Below are 18,996 nucleotides of genomic sequence, written 5' to 3'. Positions count from 1 at the left end.
ATAGGATGCTTTCTATGTTGCATGTGTAAAAATTGGTAAGAGTCAAAGTAGACATGCCGAATTTCGTTAGTTTCCTGAGGAGGAATAGGTGCTGTCGTGCTTTCTTGGTTGTAGCGTCGACATGGTTGGACCAGGACAGGTTGTTGGCGATGTGCACACCTAGGAATTTGAAGCTGTCAACCATCTCCACCTCAGCACCATTGATGCAGACAGGGGTGTGCACGATACTTTGCTTCCTGAAGTCAATGACCAGCTCCTTAGTTTTGTTGATGTTGAGGGAGAGATTGTTGTCATTACACCACGCCACTAGGTTATCTATCTCCCTCCTGCACTCTGACTCATTTTGTTTGAGATCTGACCCATAATACCTGACCTAACAGACTGATGCTTGACAGCGCCAGGGACCCAGGTTTGATTCCCGGCTTGGTACACTGTGCGGAGTTTGCACGTTCTCCCCCGTGTCTGCGTGGGTTTCCTCCGGGTGCTCCGGTTTCCTCCCACATGCCCCGCAAGATGTGCTTGTTAGGTGAATTGGACATTCCGAATTCTCCCTCCGTGTACCCAAACAGGCGACGGAATGTGGCGACTAGGGGCTTTTCATAGTAACTTCATTGCAGTGTAAATGTAAGCTTACTTGCGACAATAAGGATTATTATTATTAGTGATGGCATGAATATGTTCAAATAACAGACCCCCCCCCCCCCAAAAAAAAAAGAGGGCTGATGGAAACCCTGGCCCAAATAATAGGATGGACAGACCCTAAATCTCGGGACTGACCAAGAAACAGGATAGACGCAGAGGCTCCACAGGCTATGGCGCTGCAGAACACAATTCACCAAATTAAAATGATTGACGGTGAATCGCTCATTCGGCGGAGACGGTTTGGGTCCGATGCGCTGGAGCATTTCTGTTGTGAAAACAAAAATGTAACCGCTCATCGCTGACTGAACGACGCCCACCCGTTTAAACCGGAACACGTGCAGGATTATTTCACAGGCGATTAAAACGAAAGCATCTGAAGATATCCCATCGGAAATAGGACAGACAGTCCAGAAATTAAACAGCAACGCCGGATAAAACAAACAAAGTAAACAAACAACAAATCACTAGGACAATATACACTATTTACTAACAGGTTGTGGAGACTTCGTTACACAAAGTACCAGGTATTGAAGGTTAAGTTTTTTTTTATTTTGAGTTTGTTATGGTTTGAGTTTACATTGGTGAAATTGATCGGTTAGTAGGTGAGGAAGCGAGGCAATGCTGGAAGCAAGCCTGCTCAGAAAGTCAGCTTCAAAGTTTTGCACATGGACCATTCATCAGTAGTTACTGCTCTCCCAAGTTCCTCACTCCTCTGGCGGTGGTTTAAGTATTATTGCACAAGGGGATTGTTGTGTAAGGCGGGGAGTGGGGAGAGAGGGGAAGCTTGGTAGAATGTGTGCTTCTACCAATTGGACGGTGTCTGGGGCTAAGGGTTGCAGTCTGGTAGAGGCTTATTTTAAAGTGTGTGTGTGTCTGTGGGGGGGGGGGGGGGGGGGGGATACGGGGGCTCCTGGAGGAGGCTGGCAGAGAAGGGGGCGTGGAGCTGCAAACCACGCCATCAAAACATTGTAAACCGCATCCACACACGGGGCAAGATAAAGAAATAATTCACTCTCGCCACCGGCTTGCAAATTCTCATCTGCCGGGCACTGGGGAGGGGGGGATTTTAATTCGATGTGATTGAATTTTGCTCTCTTTCTCTCTCTCTCTTTCTGCCTGTCCCCCTCTCTTACCCCCCCCCCCCCCCCTCTCTCTCTCTCTCTCTCTACGACAATGATGCCCAGCGCTCCTCTCCCTCTCAGCCTCTCTGGGATCCTGCCAGCCCTCTACTTCCTCGCATCCCTCCCCACGCTGGCTCACCTCTCGACCGCCGGGGGACTGAGTCGAAGCAGGAGTCACCAGAGGGACACGGGCACTCTCATCCTCCTGGACGTCAACATCAGGAGGTCGGTGCGTTCGGTCAGCGAGAACTTCTTGTCCATCCAACTGGACCCCGCCGTGGTGCACAGTGGCTGGATCGACTTCTTAAGGTAAAAAAAAACTGCTGGCACCCAGCTTTTCTATTGTGTCTGTGAGTGTGTGTGCCTTAAAATAAATATTATTTCCCTCTCGGGGTAAATAATGCCCAGTGTGAAACTGACGCTATTTTATTTCCCCCCAATTCGTTTCAATTTCTTCTTGGTTGCTTTCTGAAGCGCGGGGTGGTACATATCCAGCAGCCCTGAAGCTAACCCCAAATCCGTTCAGATCCTTCCTCAAATTAAAACAGAAACCCCCAGTGCAATCGTTTCGCTTCTGTGCAATCGACGTGGCGCATTTCTCATGCAATCTCATCTGATCAAAGGGCCGCCTTGTTTATTCTGAGAAATCCCCCCCCCCCCCCATGTCCAAGAATGCCGTTCAGTTTTTTTTTGGGGGGGGGACAAGAACCTTAAACGCATGGAAAGCTCCACGCTTTAAACCCGCAAAGCCAACCCCAAAACGCAAAATAAACCCAGGAAGGAATTGGATGAAACGAACCCAGTTTTAAAAAAAAAATTCTCTTTAAGTTTAATGAGCAGAAAGTTGTCCGGGACGCGGGGATGGGAACGGGGGCGGCAAAGGTCCCGGGAAACACATACGGGATCAAACCTATGGGCGGGCGGAATCGAAAAATCGTTTCAAAGCGTCTCTTTCTCAATTTGAGGCTCGCTTCGAGTTAAATAAGACGAGGCAAGAGCGAGGCGAATTTTTGACAAGAGTGAAAGAGCCCGCATGTCTGGTGGAGCTGGCGAATCGAACCGTTCGCCCCTCTGCGGGTTTCGGTACCCCCCCCCCCCCCGCCCCGTGTGTTACTGGGGGAATATCCGAATTAAAGAGCAGAGATTCTGTCCTGTCTCATTCACTGCGAACGGTCCCTTGCATTAATGGCACAATTAAAGCGTCCCTTGTAAACGAGCCGGACATCATTAAACGCCTTTGTTTAAACAGCGCATAATGCCCAAAGTATTCTTTGTAATTTGTGGAATAGCGTATTAGAGAATATTTTAAACTGGCTGTAGGATGTCGATATCAATTGTCCGCAGTTATGTATCAAGCGCCTTAATCTCAGGTCCCGGAGCGCTTTATGTGGAACGAGAGTTCAGATTAACATCCTGAAAATCAAGACGCGGCTAATTTTCAGAGAAAGCTGTTCTGTTTTTCAATGTAACGGACTTTTATCACCGTTCCCTCCCGTTATTGTTCATGCACAGCTCTCGCAGGCACATTGCACACCCCACAGCCGCGAGAGCTGAGGCGGAGGGAGGGTTAAATGTTGTTCTTCCTTTTTTCTTTTATAAAACAATCCAATGTGTTTGCGTGTGTTGTTTTCAGTTCCAAGAAGCTGGTCACGCTGGCTCGGGGCTTGTCCCCCGCCTTTCTCTGGTTCGGCGGCAAGAGGACGGATTTTCTGCAGTTCCAAAATCATCGAAATCTGGCGAAGCACAGGGGAGAACTGGGGCCCGATTACTACCTGAAAAACTACGAAGACGGTACCTGCATCTTTCCTAGCCTTTCGTCTGTCAGCGCTGGTCCTCTATCTCTCTCTAGCCAGCAGCCTGTTCCTAACAACTGGAGATTCTGTTTAAACAGCGCCTGATGCCCAAACTAATCTTTGCAAATTGTGGAATTTCGTATTAGACAGAGAATATTTCAAACGTGCTGAAGGATGTTTGACATCCTATCTGAAAGGCTTATAATCACATACAATCAAGGCATTTTGGTATTGTATAACATATAATGAATGTTATATATGGTGTATATATATATATATGCTGCCCATTTACACAGTCACATATGCGTTTTGTCTTTATACACACCGCCTGCTGCAACAGATAAATCTATAGAATGCATGGATTACAATTACAAATCACCATGATGTTCACAGTGACTTCATCGGTGTTAATGTAAATCTACTTGTGACAATAAAAATTATTATAATTACATGCCAGGAGTCATTCTTCGTGCATCTATCAGAATGATATATTTTTGAAATTAAATATGTATCATTTGGAAGGTGCAGCGGATTATCTCTGTCGTTCCCGTGGGAGAGACGATGTCAAGAACTGGCAGTTAAATACCCTGGAAAGTTCCCTCGATGAGATTTACTAGTGTAAACAGTTTTTAACTTTTAAGATTAAAATTTCCTCCCTGATAATTCTCTTTGTTGCGTGAGCAGAGGTGGTGGTGGTGGGAAGTGTAATAACTGGGACAGTGATTTGGACTGATGGTCCGTACCAAAGCGTGCCCTGAAGTGGTTTGATTTGCTATTTCAGACATTGTCCGGAGTGACATCGCCCTGGATAAGCAGAAAGGCTGTAAGATCGCGCAGCACCCCGATATCATGCTGGAGTTGCAGAGGGAGAAAGCTTCACAGATGCAGGTGGTTCTGACGAAGGAGCAATTCTCCAACACCTACAACAACATCACAATAACAGGTAGGAAAAAACAGAGCAGGTCGTGTTGCTGGCTAGCATCCAGATGTTTTGGTTAAATAAAGCACGCGGGAATTGGTTTGAGAGCGGGAGAGAGTGAGGTTTCGTTTGATGGAGGGGAGAGAGCGCAAAGAACCAGTCTCTCATTCCGGTCCCAGCACCCTCAGGATTATTTAGTACGGTTTTGTGACGAGATTTCAATTTCCGCCCCATTTCCCACCCCAGGGGGCATTAGCATCAAACGATTGCTCTCTTACCACCGAGTTCCTTAATTGGACATTCAGAGACTCCGTAACGATTGGCACAAGTGAAATAAAGTTTAATGCTTGTGGGTTGCGAATGCCCGATCTGATTTTCAATATTTCGTGGATTTTGAAGATATTTTGCGTAAAATGCAACGTATTAAATACGGATGAACAAGGGCGATCGCTACATTTAACAAAATAGCGCGTGAGGAACTTCGAACTTAAAATAGCGGGTAACAAGAGTGTGTGTGGTGCACAGCTGTCTGTAGTGTGTCTGATGCATATATTGAATTAGTTGCATGCATTGGAATAGTTGCATATGGTGCATCAGTTGCTGCAGCGCACCAGTTGCATGCATTGTAACGAGTTGCATATAATGTACCAGTTGCATGCATTGTAACTAGTTGCACACAATGTACCAGTCGCATTCTGCCGTGGCGTGTGCGCCGTCCTAATTGCAGGTAATGAGCAGTTAGATGCGGGCTCACTCAGTGGGAAAATCAACAGTGATGCTGTTGCGAGTTTGAAGTGACCACCCGCTGTATTTCTCCCAACGATCTGGCTTTTTGACCGATTGCAGTTTGTCAGTGACTCTTGGATTAAATGCACCCAAGTACTGGGGATTTCAAATTTCCACAATGCATGGGGCACATTTAAGTGATTACTTGGAAGGCCGTGTCGGCGCTCGTGTTGTTGAATGGAGTTCCATTCTCACGCAAAAGCATCGAATGGAAATTACATGTTACTCTCATGTGTCGGCGAATATTCTTATACAATTGATTCGCCGCCTCGAAATGGCACAGGCCTGATCTTAATTAGTCGAGAAATGTTCATCTATCGGCAGATTGGGTACTTGTCAGCAATTTGTGGCTTTTAAACCTGGTACATTATAATGTACCAGTTGCATGCACTGAGGTCAGTCAGAACGGAATAAACCTGGGGACATTGACAGAGCGCCCGTACCCAGATGGCTAATTTGTAACATTGGAGGAAAGCGGGTGCCAGGGCAGTTTATGTTCCGAGATTAAAAGCATCGAACAGTCAGTCGACAAGATCCGAGGGAACCTTTTACCGTATCCGTTGTGAACGTGGGTTGGCGGTCTACCCACTTCGCTTTATACACCGACCCAGATCAGGACCCTCCTATTCAGTTATATTTCCATCAAACCCGAGATCAGGTGTAATACCTGTTCTTGTCAACCTGGGAGAGATGGTGTAGGGGCGATGTCACTGGACCATTAACCCAGAAGCCCAGGACATTGCTCTGGGAACATGGTTCAAATCCCACCATGGTATTTTAATAAAAAGTCTAGAATAGTTTAAAATGGTCGTGCTCCTCAATGGTCTTGAGGAGGGAGGTGCAAGTGTGTGTGGTGAACTCCCACCTGAGTGTCCCCTAACTCGGGAGGAGTTTCACATTGGCCCCAAGCCTTGAAACCACTGGGGCCCCACTGCCCAAGCCATCTCGCGGAAATGCCCTCTGCACCCTCTCGCATTGCACGGAGGGGTTTCCTGTACGGGCTGTTACTACACACCCATCACGCCCTTGCCCTCGGACATCCTTGTTGCCATCCATCAGCAGAGGTCGCTTTATGGAGGAGTCCTCCCCTTAACATCTAGGATCTGAGGTTGAGGGTGTTGCACACAGCAGCCCCAAACAACAGTAGCTTGTTCTGTTCACGGACTCCCAAGATACCCGGCCACTCCGAACACCCATTGCACTTCAGCCCACACCTGGTGTGGAAGAACGGGGGCGGCGGGGGGCCCTCATGAATCTGCTCCTGGGCCTGGACAAATTCGCCACCACCAGGTCCAGGCAGTGGGCGACTGAGGGAATCGTCCAACCCGACTGTCTGCCCCTCTACCGGGCTACATTAGCGACCGGGTGTCCCTGGAGAGGGAGAATGCGGAGTCCACTGGTACTGTCGAGGCCTTCCATGCCAGACGGGCACCATGGGGAGTGGGGTGCCTTATCGACCCTCTTAATCAGGTTTTGGTTTGATGTTTTAAGTTTCATTTGTTTTTGTTTCAGGCAGTATCGCTTTAAGGGGCTGCCCCTTTAATTTATCCCTTGATTTGCTTGGTTTACTTTCTTTGGTTATTTAATTTGCACCAAAATAGTTGGATCTGGTGTGTCTCTCTTATGGGAACCATGAGTTGGATTCAATTTGAATTTGAATTGGTTGTTGGAGCAAGCAAGGCGATGGAATAAGGACTTGTCCTGTCCACTCTGTGCATTGGCTTTGTAACTCTGAGAAAGGAATAAAACGATTTGTGTAAAATGTGCAAAGGCACATCCTAAATCATTTGACATCAGCATGCAAGTAACAGATATGTCTCTCTACTAGTAATACTGTCACAGATGATTATTGAAGCTTTATAATTTTACTATATTGTGAAATAGGTGTCACACTTTAAAAAAAAGGACTGTATCGAAATCTTGGATGAGCAAATAAGTATATCTGTCCTTTAACAAGTGCACAACTACTTCATTCCTGAATATGCCACAGTTTTTGTCATTATTTCTTCGGCCATTCATTTGTTCTTACAGAGTTCACATCGCACATTAACCCCATGATGACAACATGATATGAACACACGATTCTGGAAAAGGGACTTTAGATCAAATGTTTGATTTATACTGCGGGCACTGTTCAGAGAGAGTTATCAACACTTACATTGCTGTCCTGACATTATACTGCTGCTGTCTCATCAGCCCCAACTTTGTTAAAGTAAAGCAGTTTGCGCATGTACTTAAACACACACATTTTTGCTAGACAAGCGAATGAAAGGATATGGGGTCAAGGCAAGTGGACAGATTTAAGATACAGGTCAACTGTGGTGTCGCTGATGTGCTGAACTGGTTTAGGGAGCTGAATGGCCCACCCCTGTTCCTATATATAATCTGCAGTTATCTTAATTAGGGAATATTCCTGATGTTAGCCACTAGTCTAACATTATTCAGGACCAACTTTTTCCACCTTCATGTGAGCTTCAGCCTATCTCCTGGAGCCAGTGTGAACAGCCAGTAATTTGTGGCTGCCTCTTTAAAGTTGTCTTGGAAGCTGAATTCAAAGTTCAGCTGAGGTTAATATCACAATTTTTACCTTATAGGGAAACGGGAACTTCTTCTCAGCAACAAGGAGCACTCTATGTAACACTCAGTAGATTTGTGACACTGCAGTGTGAGCTCTCACTTGGTGCTTCATCAACCTCGACCCTGTTTCCACATTAGTGTGTAAACTGTACAGTCTGTCGCTCCTAAACGTCTTTTAACTTAATTTTCTTTCCTCTTCTTTGGACTTTTCCCATGCTTAGGAATAGGTGTTAACTGGGCTGTAGTACCTCACAATGCCCCATCGTTCATAGATGAGATCGGGTGGTCAGTGTCGGTCACCAATCATCCAAGATTTAGATACAATTCTTTTTTTAAAAGTGTGACACCAATCATTGAAATTCAAATAAAAGCGAAATGCTACAATGTTGGAGATCGGAAATAAAAACAAAGTGCTGAAAAAAGTCAGCAGGTCTGGCAGCATATGTGGAGAGAGAAACAGAGTTAACGTTTCAAGTCCAATGTGGCTCTTCTATGGAAAAACCTGCAGAGTTTTTATTGCACATTCTGATTTTATTTCTTTAATATTCCTTTTAATTCCAAGCAGTTAAAGGTAAATACAATTAGGAAATATTCTTCTTGAGTTCAGCACACTATTAGTTAAGCCTACATTTAGTGCAGGTTGGTAGGGTGAAAACATCCAATACTCTGCCTACTGCCAGTCCTTACTGTCCTTCCCATGTGCAAAAAAGAATGGGCAATATCGCTCTAGTTTATAGCGGACATGAGTTCACATCACAAAATGATGTCTAATTCAGTACTATGTTGATAATATCACTCAGAATGATTTCTGGCTGGTATGGGAATTAATTCATGCCACACTGGTGCTGTAGGGCTTTGAGGTTGGTCATGTTAACCATTCGCCATTGGTGTGACGTGGCTGAGATGTACCATGTATAAGATGCACTGCAAGGCTCCTTCGACAACACCTCCCACTCCTGCGACCTCTACCACCTGGAAGAGAAAGGGCAGCAGGTGCCGAGAACACCACCACCTCCAGCTGCACCTTCAAGTCACACGTTATCCTGACTTGGAAACACATCAGCATTTTCCTCATAGCTACTGGAACAAAGTACTGGAACTCGATAGTGACCACACGATGGGAGCGGACCGCAACGGTTCAAAAAGCTGGCTCACCGCCACCTTCTTAAGGGCATTTGGGGATAGACAATAAACACTGGCCTTGCCAGCAACACCCACATTGAATAAATAAAAACTAACTGCTTTTACATTGCATTAATGCAACGATAAAGCTCCCTGGTCCTGCGTATGTAGGTTTCTACAGCTGGCTTCAGGTTGAATATAAGTCTGTCAGGTCACATCAAGATCAATATCCATTCTGAGTGCTATTCAGGCCATCAATCTTGGCAAGCCCTGGCAGTTTTATATTTAGCTTCTGGGAACCAACTAGCACAGATCCAACAAAGTAAAAACAGCTAATGTGATATTATTCTGCAAGTGCCTGATGCTGAAATTTGGTGCCGGAAAGTTCTTTAAATCTCAATGCAAATCCTTAATCCTGATGAGTACAAAAACTTGTGACCAGGATTTGTTACTAGGTGCGGTTATTTAAAAGAAATAGGATGCAGAGGTAATTGAATGCATTTCTGGAGGAAGGGGCCCAGGATGGGGAGGTGGGTTTGAGATCACAAAGATGGGCATTTTGGGCCCAACGTTTTTGTTTTAACGTTGCTTCCAACTGTTTATGCATGTTTTCAATTAACAACATATGATTATTACATTAAAATACAAGGATAAACATTTCATTCCTATTTGTCATTTGAAACCAAACTGCCATAGATGTCACTTATGAACAGAAACAAGTCAAGCAAAAAGAACGCAAACCATCAAAGGATGGCTCAGATCGTCAAGCCAACTTGTAATTAAGACAAGCGCACAATGCTCATATGGAGCATGCAAATGTTATTGAATCTGTCAACAACAGGAATAGCATGAGGCCCATGCAATAAAATATTTGCCGCTCTTTTCTTTCAATTTGGATTTTTTTTTTTAACAGCATCAATGCCACAGATTTTGTTAACACTGATGAGTGACTGATGTGTATCAGCTTCATTCCCCCAATACCTTTAAGTTGCCTGCATGTGCCGTGTGAGTATCAAGCCATGTACCTGCACGTATAACTCGACGCAATCAGTAGTTCAGAATTTCCTTGCTGCAGGTCACTTTAATCTGCTTGCCAGAGTCGGTCTTTTCTCAGTATAACAGATAGGTGGCGTGCATCTCTGGAGGAGAACAAAGAGACCCTGGGCACGATTTAACGGCCACGTTGCCGTGGCGAGGATCCGTGCAAATTGGTTCGATCACTGGAGCGGCCTAAGCCACGAGGCTCGCCAGACGCCAAGCGGTTTGCGATCAAACCGACTCGCTCCTGTTGGCCGATTCCGGAACTCGCCTAGGCAAGGCACCATTTAAAGGACAATCTCCATCTCATTAATGAGATGATCGGCATATCTCGCAATCCACACAAATGAGGACCAGGCGGAACAGCATTTGGAACTTCTCCCAGGCCGTTGGTGGCTCTTGCATGGCACTCTGGCTTTTCCCCTGACACCTTGGTACTGCCAAAGTGCCAGGGTGGCACTGCCAGGCTGGCAGGAGCACTGCCAGGGCAGCAGTACATGGGTGCACTGGTGCCAGGGTGTCACTGCCATGGATCTTGGCCTGAGGGGAGTGATGCCCATGAAAGGTAGGATGAGGGGGGTATGGAGGGTAGGGGGCGAAGGATGGACATGAGGGGGCCCAAAGGGAGTGTGGGAAGGCCTGAAATGGGAGGGGGGGGGGGTGCTCAGCAACCCCATTGCAGGGCGTCAGAACTTGGTGTGTAGGGTAGTGCCGATGTGTGTGGGGATGACAGTGCCCGTGGGAGGGCGATGTGAGGGACACACAAGCTCACTGAGAGATCTGGTTCCCTTTCACAATGGCAGCCCGATCTCTGAGGAGCCGGTCTAGCCAGCAAGCTCAGCTCCCCAGTATGAAAATAATGGGCTTGCCGGCGAGGAACTCACAAGGATCTGAAAAAAATGACTTAAGTACCATTCGCTAGGGGACAGGAGCTCGCCAACGTGGCTGTCGAGGAGCACGCAGGAAAGCTCGCTCGCTACGCACTTGTCCTGTTCCCATCACGCCCGTTAACATCTTCGCAGTTCTATAATAATCACCTGGTAATAACCGGATTGGCACCAAATAACTTCCTGGGCCATTTATGGGACGGCTGCATGCCTGATTTAATAAGATTGTGCAAGGATAAACAAGATAAAGTTTGCAAAAGGTTCATTGCTCTTTTAATCTTTTCCATTAGGAAAATAAAGATTATTCAAAAGATGGATTATGTATGGACAGATTAAATCTCAAGTTTCCAGAAAATGTCTGTTGAAAAGGCACACTGCAACTTCAAAACCTTTTCATGTGCCTGAAAGCTAGATACTATTCGTTAAAGCTAAACTATCAGTGATATCCTGACCTGTGTCAGGTACTAGAGCTGTTTGCAGTGCGGAGATCTTCCACCTGCCTCTCCAACTACTTAATACGGTGCCCAGGTGCAGACTCTCTCTCTCTCTCTCTCGCTCTCACTCTCTCTCACTCGCTCTCTCTCTTTATCTCTCTCTCTCTCTCACTAGCACAACTTACACCCGGTTTCTTTCACTAGATTTCATCCATCTGCAGTGTAAACATTCCAGCGGCAGCACAATTGCAGATGTTGCAAACCTCAGGGTGGATTTTGCTGTCTGTTTGGAGGCCAAGTGTCTGTGGCTAGTAAGGTAAAATGGCAGATATTGCTTTTGGGCATCAGGTCCTCTCTGAATGTGGAAACCATTGTCGGGCTCTCCTGTTGGCTCATCGCACCATGGTATCATTGGCGAGATTCACATAGAAACCTCTTGTCCACCTGTTTCACCATTATGTCCTAACTGACAGAGGATAGCTGACAGTCAGCACCAGCAGAGGGGGGCATGTAAACAAGGAACATAATTGGGCAGGTGAAAAATTGATCGAAACACCTGTCTCCTCCCTCAGCTTGATGCCTTCTTGACCCTGCAGTGTGTTATATATTTAAGACCATTCCATCCATGTTTTTGTAAGCTATTGAAAAGGATATAGAGGCACCGAAGAAGGTGGAAGATGTTTACAAGGAACTGAGAAATTATATGTATTAGGAAAGATTGAACAAGCTGGAGCTCAATTCTTTGTAAAAAGAAATGACTGAGGAATGATCTCTTGGAAGTCTTTAAAATTCTGAAAGGGTTTGACAAGGTGGGTATAGAGAAGATGTTTCCACTTCGGGGGAGTTCACAGAAATAAGGCAGCCACTAACAAGTCCAATAAGAAATTCAGGAGAACCTTCTTTACCTAGAGTGTGGAACTCATTACCATATGTAGTTATTGAGATGGTAACATAGAACCCTTAAAGAGGAACTAGGGAAGTATATGAGGGAGAAGGAAAAGAAGGACATGATCAGTTGATATAGGATAAGAAGATACTTATTGGAAACATGGATCATTTGTGTCTAATGTCCTGATTATGTGCTATAATTTCTATGAAATTATATCCAGTGGTAGCTTCTTGGCCATTGATGGTTCATCTTGAGCTATTTTCTGGACAGTTTTTGTCAATGGTGGTTTGCCCCTTGTCATGTACTCGCAGGCAGGGCAAGAAAATGGTTCCAAATCTACCTCAGTCATAGTGGGAATTGAACCTGCCCTGTTGGTGTTATTCTGAACTTCACACCAGCTAGCCAACTGAGCTAACCCACCCCCATGTAATATGTAACGCTACATAATAAGTGTACAATTGGTTGAATTGAACTATGTCACAGGCCTAATGGAAAATATATTAAAACTTTAAACGCCTACTGCTTTATCTTTCATAACAGCATGCTATATTTTGGCTTGAAGTTACTGTATTACATACACATGGGGAAATCACCAGGAACAGCTGTCCAACTCAGTATGAATGAAATACATGATATTGTCAAAGAAAAGAATTTGGGCTCCTTTATAACTCAATCCGCATTGAGGCAATCTGTTAAGGAATGGATGACTTGAAATGTGCGCTTCATTGACAGTGCTCTGCAAAGCCCTTATTTTGTGGTATTGCCTGAAGGAATCTGCCAGCTTATTTCAGTTGTTCGCATTCTTGCCTCTTAGAAAGTTGTGGGTTGAGGCCCCATGCCCCCACTTGGTCAGATGGTGGCACAGTGGTAGTATCACTGGATGGGTAATTCAGAGACTCGGGCTAATGCTTTGAGGGCATTTGTTCAAAATCCCACCATGGATGCTGGGGGAATTTAAATTTAATTAATAGGTAAAATAAATCTGGATTTTAAAGCTAGTTTCAGTAAAGGTGACCATGGGACTATCATTGATTGTCATTTTTTTAAATTACATTTGGTTTACTAATATCCTTTAGGGAAGGAAATCTGCCATCCTTACCCTGGTCTGGCCAGTATGTGGCTCCAGCCCCACAGCAATATCGTTGACTCTAAAATCTGCCCTCTGAAGCGGCCTAGCAAGCCACTCAGTTCAAGGGCAATCAGCGGTGGGCAACAACTGCTGGCCTTGGCAAAGACACACGCATCCTGGGAAAGAATGAAAAAAACATAAGGCTGCAACCTCCCCCAGTACGGAGCGTATGTTGAATTGCTGTTGCCTTTTAGATTCAATATTATTCTGCTAGTTAAAGTGGTTGGAACAGATCGCATGGTATAATTTAAAGAAGAGCATAGAATGGGCGCCACGGCGGCACAGCGGTTAGCACTGCTGTCTCACCGCGCCAGGCACCCGGGTTCGATTCTGACCCTGGGTGACTATCTGTGTGGAGTTTGCACGTTCTCCCCGTGCCTGCGTGGGTTTCCTCCGGGTGCTCTGGTTTCCTCCCACAGTCCAAAGATGTGCAGGTTAGCTGGATTGGCCATGATAAATTGCCCCTTAGGGTGTGGTTGCAGGAATAGTGCGGGGGATTGGGCCTGGGTAGTGTTGCTTTTTGAAGGGTCGGTGCAGACGAAGGACCTCCTTTTGCACTGTCGGGATTGTATGATTCTCCCTGTGTCCTGACCAACATTAGATTAATTGGCCATTGGGATCATTTGTGGGACCAGGTTGGAGTAAGTTGAAATCTGCTTTTATGTTGTACTCTTAATTCAGATCATGCTGGGCTGTGTTCAGTGAATTAGCTCCTGGTGTTTATGGTGCCATGAGACCGATCTCGCTGTTCTGCAGTAAATGGATTTAACAGAACAATTGCAAACACTCACGGGGGGCATGGGAGCACAGTGGGTAGCACTGTTGCTTCACAGCGCCAAGGCCCCAGGTTCAATTCCCTGCTTGGGTCACTGTCTGCGTAGAGTCTGCACATTTTTCCTGTGTCTGGGTGGGTTTCCTCCGGGTGCTCCGGTTTCCTCCCACAAGTCCCGAAAGACGTGCTGTTAGGTGAATTGGACATTCTGAATTCTCCCTCTGTGTACCCAAACAGCTGCCGACCAGGGGCTTTTCACAGTAACTTCATTGCAGTGTTAATGTAAGCCTACTTGTGACAATAAAGATTATGATTATTGTGAAGCGAGTAAAGCATTTAACCTTCAAAGACAGGGAGGGAACCCTCCTTGTGCATTGCATTGTTCTTGTGTCCTGGCCACTGTTTCTATCTCCACCAAAAACAAATAGACTGTTTACCTCACAAATATTTGTTGTGACAGTTGTGGCAGCAATCTGAAGTATTAATTATCCATGAGGTGCTTTGATGCTCTGAGATGTTTCTGAGAGATGCTTTATAAATACAAGACTTTCTTCTGATTGTTCCAAAGATTATAAACATGGTGCAAAGCCTGCCTCTAATGGATGAGAACATAATTGAACAGCATATCTGTAACCTAGACAGTAATGTTCGACTTTACGAGCAGTTAGGTGCAGTTGGGATTTATTCTGCTGTATCTTTTAACTTAAGTATGTTTGAGATTGAACTACCAATTTTTATTACAGTGTACAGTCCAGCAAATTATAAACTAGGCATCAAAGTCTACTTTTAGGAAAATACCAGGTCCAATTTTTATGCAGCTTGCCTTTAGTCTGACGTCTCTCCAGATTTGTTGAAAGGTAGGAACCGAGATGATGGTGGCAAGTCTGAGGATACCTGAATCTTCCACCTTAAGAGCTGTAAGCTACAGAGCAATGGACCGGTGGGATTAGAAAGGGCACCTGGGTGTCCTTGGCTGGCAAGGACAAGATGGGCTGAATAGCCTCCTTCAGTACAGTAACTTTTCTCTGGTTCTATGGTTCTAGGTGTGTTCCTGGAGCAGAATGTCCAGTTCCCTAAAGTGTCCTCTGTCTGAACTGTTAATCCCAATGGGATGCATGGTGCTATTACTGAAGTGGTAATAGTGGCTGATATCAAAAGGATCCAAAGTTGGCAATGGCATCCAATGCTAGACTGGCTGCCTAATCCAACATTTTACCTGGTCGCCCAGTCTTGTTAATGTGTCAGAATGCTAAGTGGACTGTCTAGGACTGGGCTGCCTGTCTAGTCTAGCAATTGTGTCGGTGTGCCGAACCCTGGCTGCACGATCTGTTAATTGGGTCAGCATTATGAGCACGGCAACTAATTTGTCCATTGGCTCAGGTTGCTGTGTCGAAAATGTGTCATTGTCGGACATGGTGCGGAGTTTTTGAATTTGTGCCAATTTTGGAAGAAGTACACGATATCTGGTATCTGTGTCAGGGTTCTGGGCAGTGCGTATGGTCTGGTATCTGTGTCAGAATTCTGGGCAGTGAGTATGGTCTGGTATCTGTGTCAGGATTCTGGGCAGTGTGTATGGTCTGGTATCTGTGTCAGGGTTCTGGGCAGTGTGTATGGTCTGGTATCTGTGTCAGAATTCTGGACAGTGTGTATGGTCTGGTATCTGTGTCAGGATTCTGGGCAGTGTGTATGGTCTGGTATCTGTGTCAGGATATTGGGCAGTGAGTATGGTCTGGTATCTGTCAGGATTCTGGGCAGGGTGTATGGTCTGGTATCTATGTCAGGATTCTGGGCAGGGTGTATGGTCTGGTATCGGTCAGGATACTGGGCAGTGAGTATGGTCTGGTATCTGTCAGGATTCTGGGCAGGGTGTATGGTCTGGTATCAGTGTCAGGGTTCTGGGCAGTGAGTATGGTCTGGTGTCTGTCAGGATCCTGGGCAGGGTGTATGGTCTGGTATCTGTGTCAGGGTTCTGGGCAGTGAGTATGGTCTGGTGTCTGTCAGGATCCTGGGCAGGGTGTATGGTTTGGTATCTGTGTCCGGATTCTGGGCAGTGTGTATGGTCTGGTATCTGTCAGGATCCTGGGCAGGGTGTATGGTCTGGTATCTGTCAGGATTCTGGGCAGTGTGTATGGTCTGGTATCGGTCAGGATTTTGGGCAGTGTGTATGGTCTGGTATCTGTGTCCGGATTCTGGGCAGTGTGTATGGTCTGGTGTCTGTCAGGATCCTGGGCAGTGTGTATGGTCTGGTATCTGTGTCCGGATTGTGGGCAGTGTGTATGGTCTGGTATCTGTCAGGATCCTGGGCAGGGTGTATGTTCTGGTATCGGTCAGGATTCGGCGCAGTGTGTATGGTCTGGTATCTGTGTCAGGATTCTGGGCAGTGTGTATGGTCTGGTATCTGTGTCAGGATTCTGGGCAGTGAGTATGGTCTGATATCAGTGTCAGGATTCTGGGCAGGGTGTATGGTCTGATATCTGTGTCAGAATTCTGGACAGTGTGTATGGTCTGATATCAGTGTCAGGATTCTGGGCAGTGTGTATGGTCTGATATCAGTGTCAGGATTCTGGGCAGTGTGTATGGTCCGGTATCGGTCAGGATTCTGGGCAGTGTGTATGGTTTGATATCCGTGTCAGGATTCTGGGCAGTGTGTATGGTCTGGTATCAGTGTCAGGATTCTGGGCAGTGTGTATGGTCTGATATCAGTGTCAGGATTCTGGGCAGGGTGTATGGTCTGATATCTGTGTCAGAATTCTGGACAGTGTGTATGGTCTGATATCAGTGTCAGGATTCTGGGCAGTGTGTATGGTCTGATATCAGTGTCAGGATTCTGGGCAGTGAATATGGTCTGATATCTGTCCGGATTCTGGTCAGTGTGTATGGTCTGATATCAGTGTCAGTATTCTGGGCAGTGTGTATGCTCTGACACTTATGTCAGGATTCTGGGCAGTGTGTATGGTCTGGTATCAGTGTCAGGATTCTGGGCAGTGTGTATGGTCTGATACCAGTGTCAGGATTCTGGGCAGTGTATATGATCTGATATCAGTGTCAGGATTCTGGGCAGTGAATATGGTCTGATATCTGTCCGGATTCTGGTCAGTGTGTATGGTCTGATATCAGTGTCAGTATTCTGGGCAGTGTGTATGGTCTGACACTTATGTCAGGATTCTGGGCAGTGTGTATGGTCTGGTATCAGTGTCAGGATTCTGGGCAGTGTGTATGGTCTGATACTTATGTCAGGATTCTGGGCAGTGTGTATGGTTTGGTATCAGTGTCAGGATTCTGTGCTGTGTGTATGGTTTGGTATCAGTGTCAGGATCCTGGTCAGTGTGTATGGTCTGATATCTGTCAGGATTCTGGGCAGTGTATATGATCTGATATCAGTGTCAGGATTCTGGGCAGTGTGTATGGTCTGATATCTGTGTCAGGATTCTGGGCAGTGTGTATGGTCTGGTATCTGTGTCAGGATTCTGGGCAGTGTGTATGGTCTGATACTTATGTCAGGATTCTGGGCAGTGAATGGTTTGGCATCAGTGTCAGGATTCTGGTCAGTCTATGGTTTGGTATCAGTGTCAGGATTCTGGGCAGTGAATATGGTCTGATATCAGTGTCAGGGTTCTGGGCAGTGTGTATGGTCTCATATCTGTGTCAGGATTCTGGGCAGTGTGTATGGTTTGATATCAGTGTCAGGATTCTGGGCAGTGAATATGGTCTGATATCTGTCCGGATTCTGGGCAGTGTGTATGGTTTGATATCAGTGTCAGGATTCTGGGCAGTGAATATGGTCTGATATCAGTGTCAGGGTTCTGGGCAGTGTGTATGGTCTCATATCTGTGTCAGGATTCTGGGCAGTGTGTATGGTTTGATATCAGTGTCAGGATTCTGGGCAGTGAATATGGTCTGATATCAGGGTCAGGGTTCTGGGCAGTGTGTATGGTCTCATATCTGTGTCAGGATTCTGGGCAGTGTGTCTGGTCTGGTATCAGTGTCATGATTCTGGGCAGTGTGTATAGTCTGATACTTATGTCAGGATTCTGGGCAGTGTGTATGGTCTGATATCAGTGTCAGGATTCTGGGCAGTGTGTATGGTCTGGTATCAGTGTCAGGATTCTGGGCAGTGTATATGGTCTGATATTAGTGTCAGGATTCTGGGCAGTGTGTATGGTCTGATATCAGTGTCAGGATTCTGGGCAGTGTGTATGGTCTGATATCAGTGTCAGGATTCTGGGCAGTGTATATAGTCTGATATCTATGTCAGGATTCTGGGCAGTGTGTATGGTCTGACACTTATGTCATGATTCTGGGCAGTGTGTATGGTCTGATACTTATGTCAGGATTCTAGGCAGTGTGTATGGTCTGATATCAGTGTCAGGATTCTGGGCAGTGTGTATGGTCTGATATCAGTGTCAGGATTCTGGGCAGTGTGTATGGTCTCATATCTGTGTCAGGTTTCTGGGCAGTGTGTCTGGTCTGATACTTATGTCAGGATTCTGGGCAGTGTGTATGGTCTGGTATCGGTGTCAGGATTCTGGGCAGTGTGTATGGTCTGATATCAGTGTCAGGATTCTGGGCAGTGTGTATGGTCTGATATCAGTGTCAGGAATCTGGGCAGTGTGTATGGTCTGATATCAGTGTCAGGAATCTGGGCAGTGTGTATGGTCTGATATCAGTGTCAGGATTCTGGGCAGTGTGTATGGTCTGATATCAGTGTCAGGATTCTGGGCAGTGTGTATGGTCTGATATCAGTGTCATGATTCTGGGCAGTGTGTATGGTCTGGTATCAGTGTCAGGATCCTGGGCAGTGTGTATGGTCTGGTATCGGTCAGGATTTTGGGCAGTGTGTATGTTCTGGTATCGGTCAGGATTTTGGGCAGGGTGTATGGTCTGGTA

At 46.0% G+C, this 18,996-nt stretch overlaps 1 protein-coding gene across 2 annotated transcripts in view; it reads left to right on the top strand.

Annotated features, from left to right (window-relative positions):
- Positions 1 to 1,632: 1,632 nt before the first annotated feature.
- The window catches only part of hpse2 (heparanase 2), a 378,585-nt gene continuing 361,221 nt past the window's right edge, over positions 1,633 to 18,996 (top strand). For both annotated transcript variants that reach the window (XM_072479598.1, XM_072479597.1), the window contains exons 1-3: positions 1,633 to 2,072; positions 3,397 to 3,554; positions 4,338 to 4,499. In XM_072479598.1, coding sequence (XP_072335699.1) covers positions 1,816 to 2,072; positions 3,397 to 3,554; positions 4,338 to 4,499 — 577 coding nt within the window. In that variant the 5' untranslated portion in view covers positions 1,633 to 1,815. The remainder of the gene's footprint in view (positions 2,073 to 3,396; positions 3,555 to 4,337; positions 4,500 to 18,996) is intronic.

Source organism: Scyliorhinus torazame, chromosome 16 (assembly GCF_047496885.1).
Source record: "Scyliorhinus torazame isolate Kashiwa2021f chromosome 16, sScyTor2.1, whole genome shotgun sequence".
NCBI lineage: Eukaryota > Metazoa > Chordata > Chondrichthyes > Carcharhiniformes > Scyliorhinidae > Scyliorhinus > Scyliorhinus torazame.
This window is presented reverse-complemented; position numbering and strand designations above follow the sequence as displayed.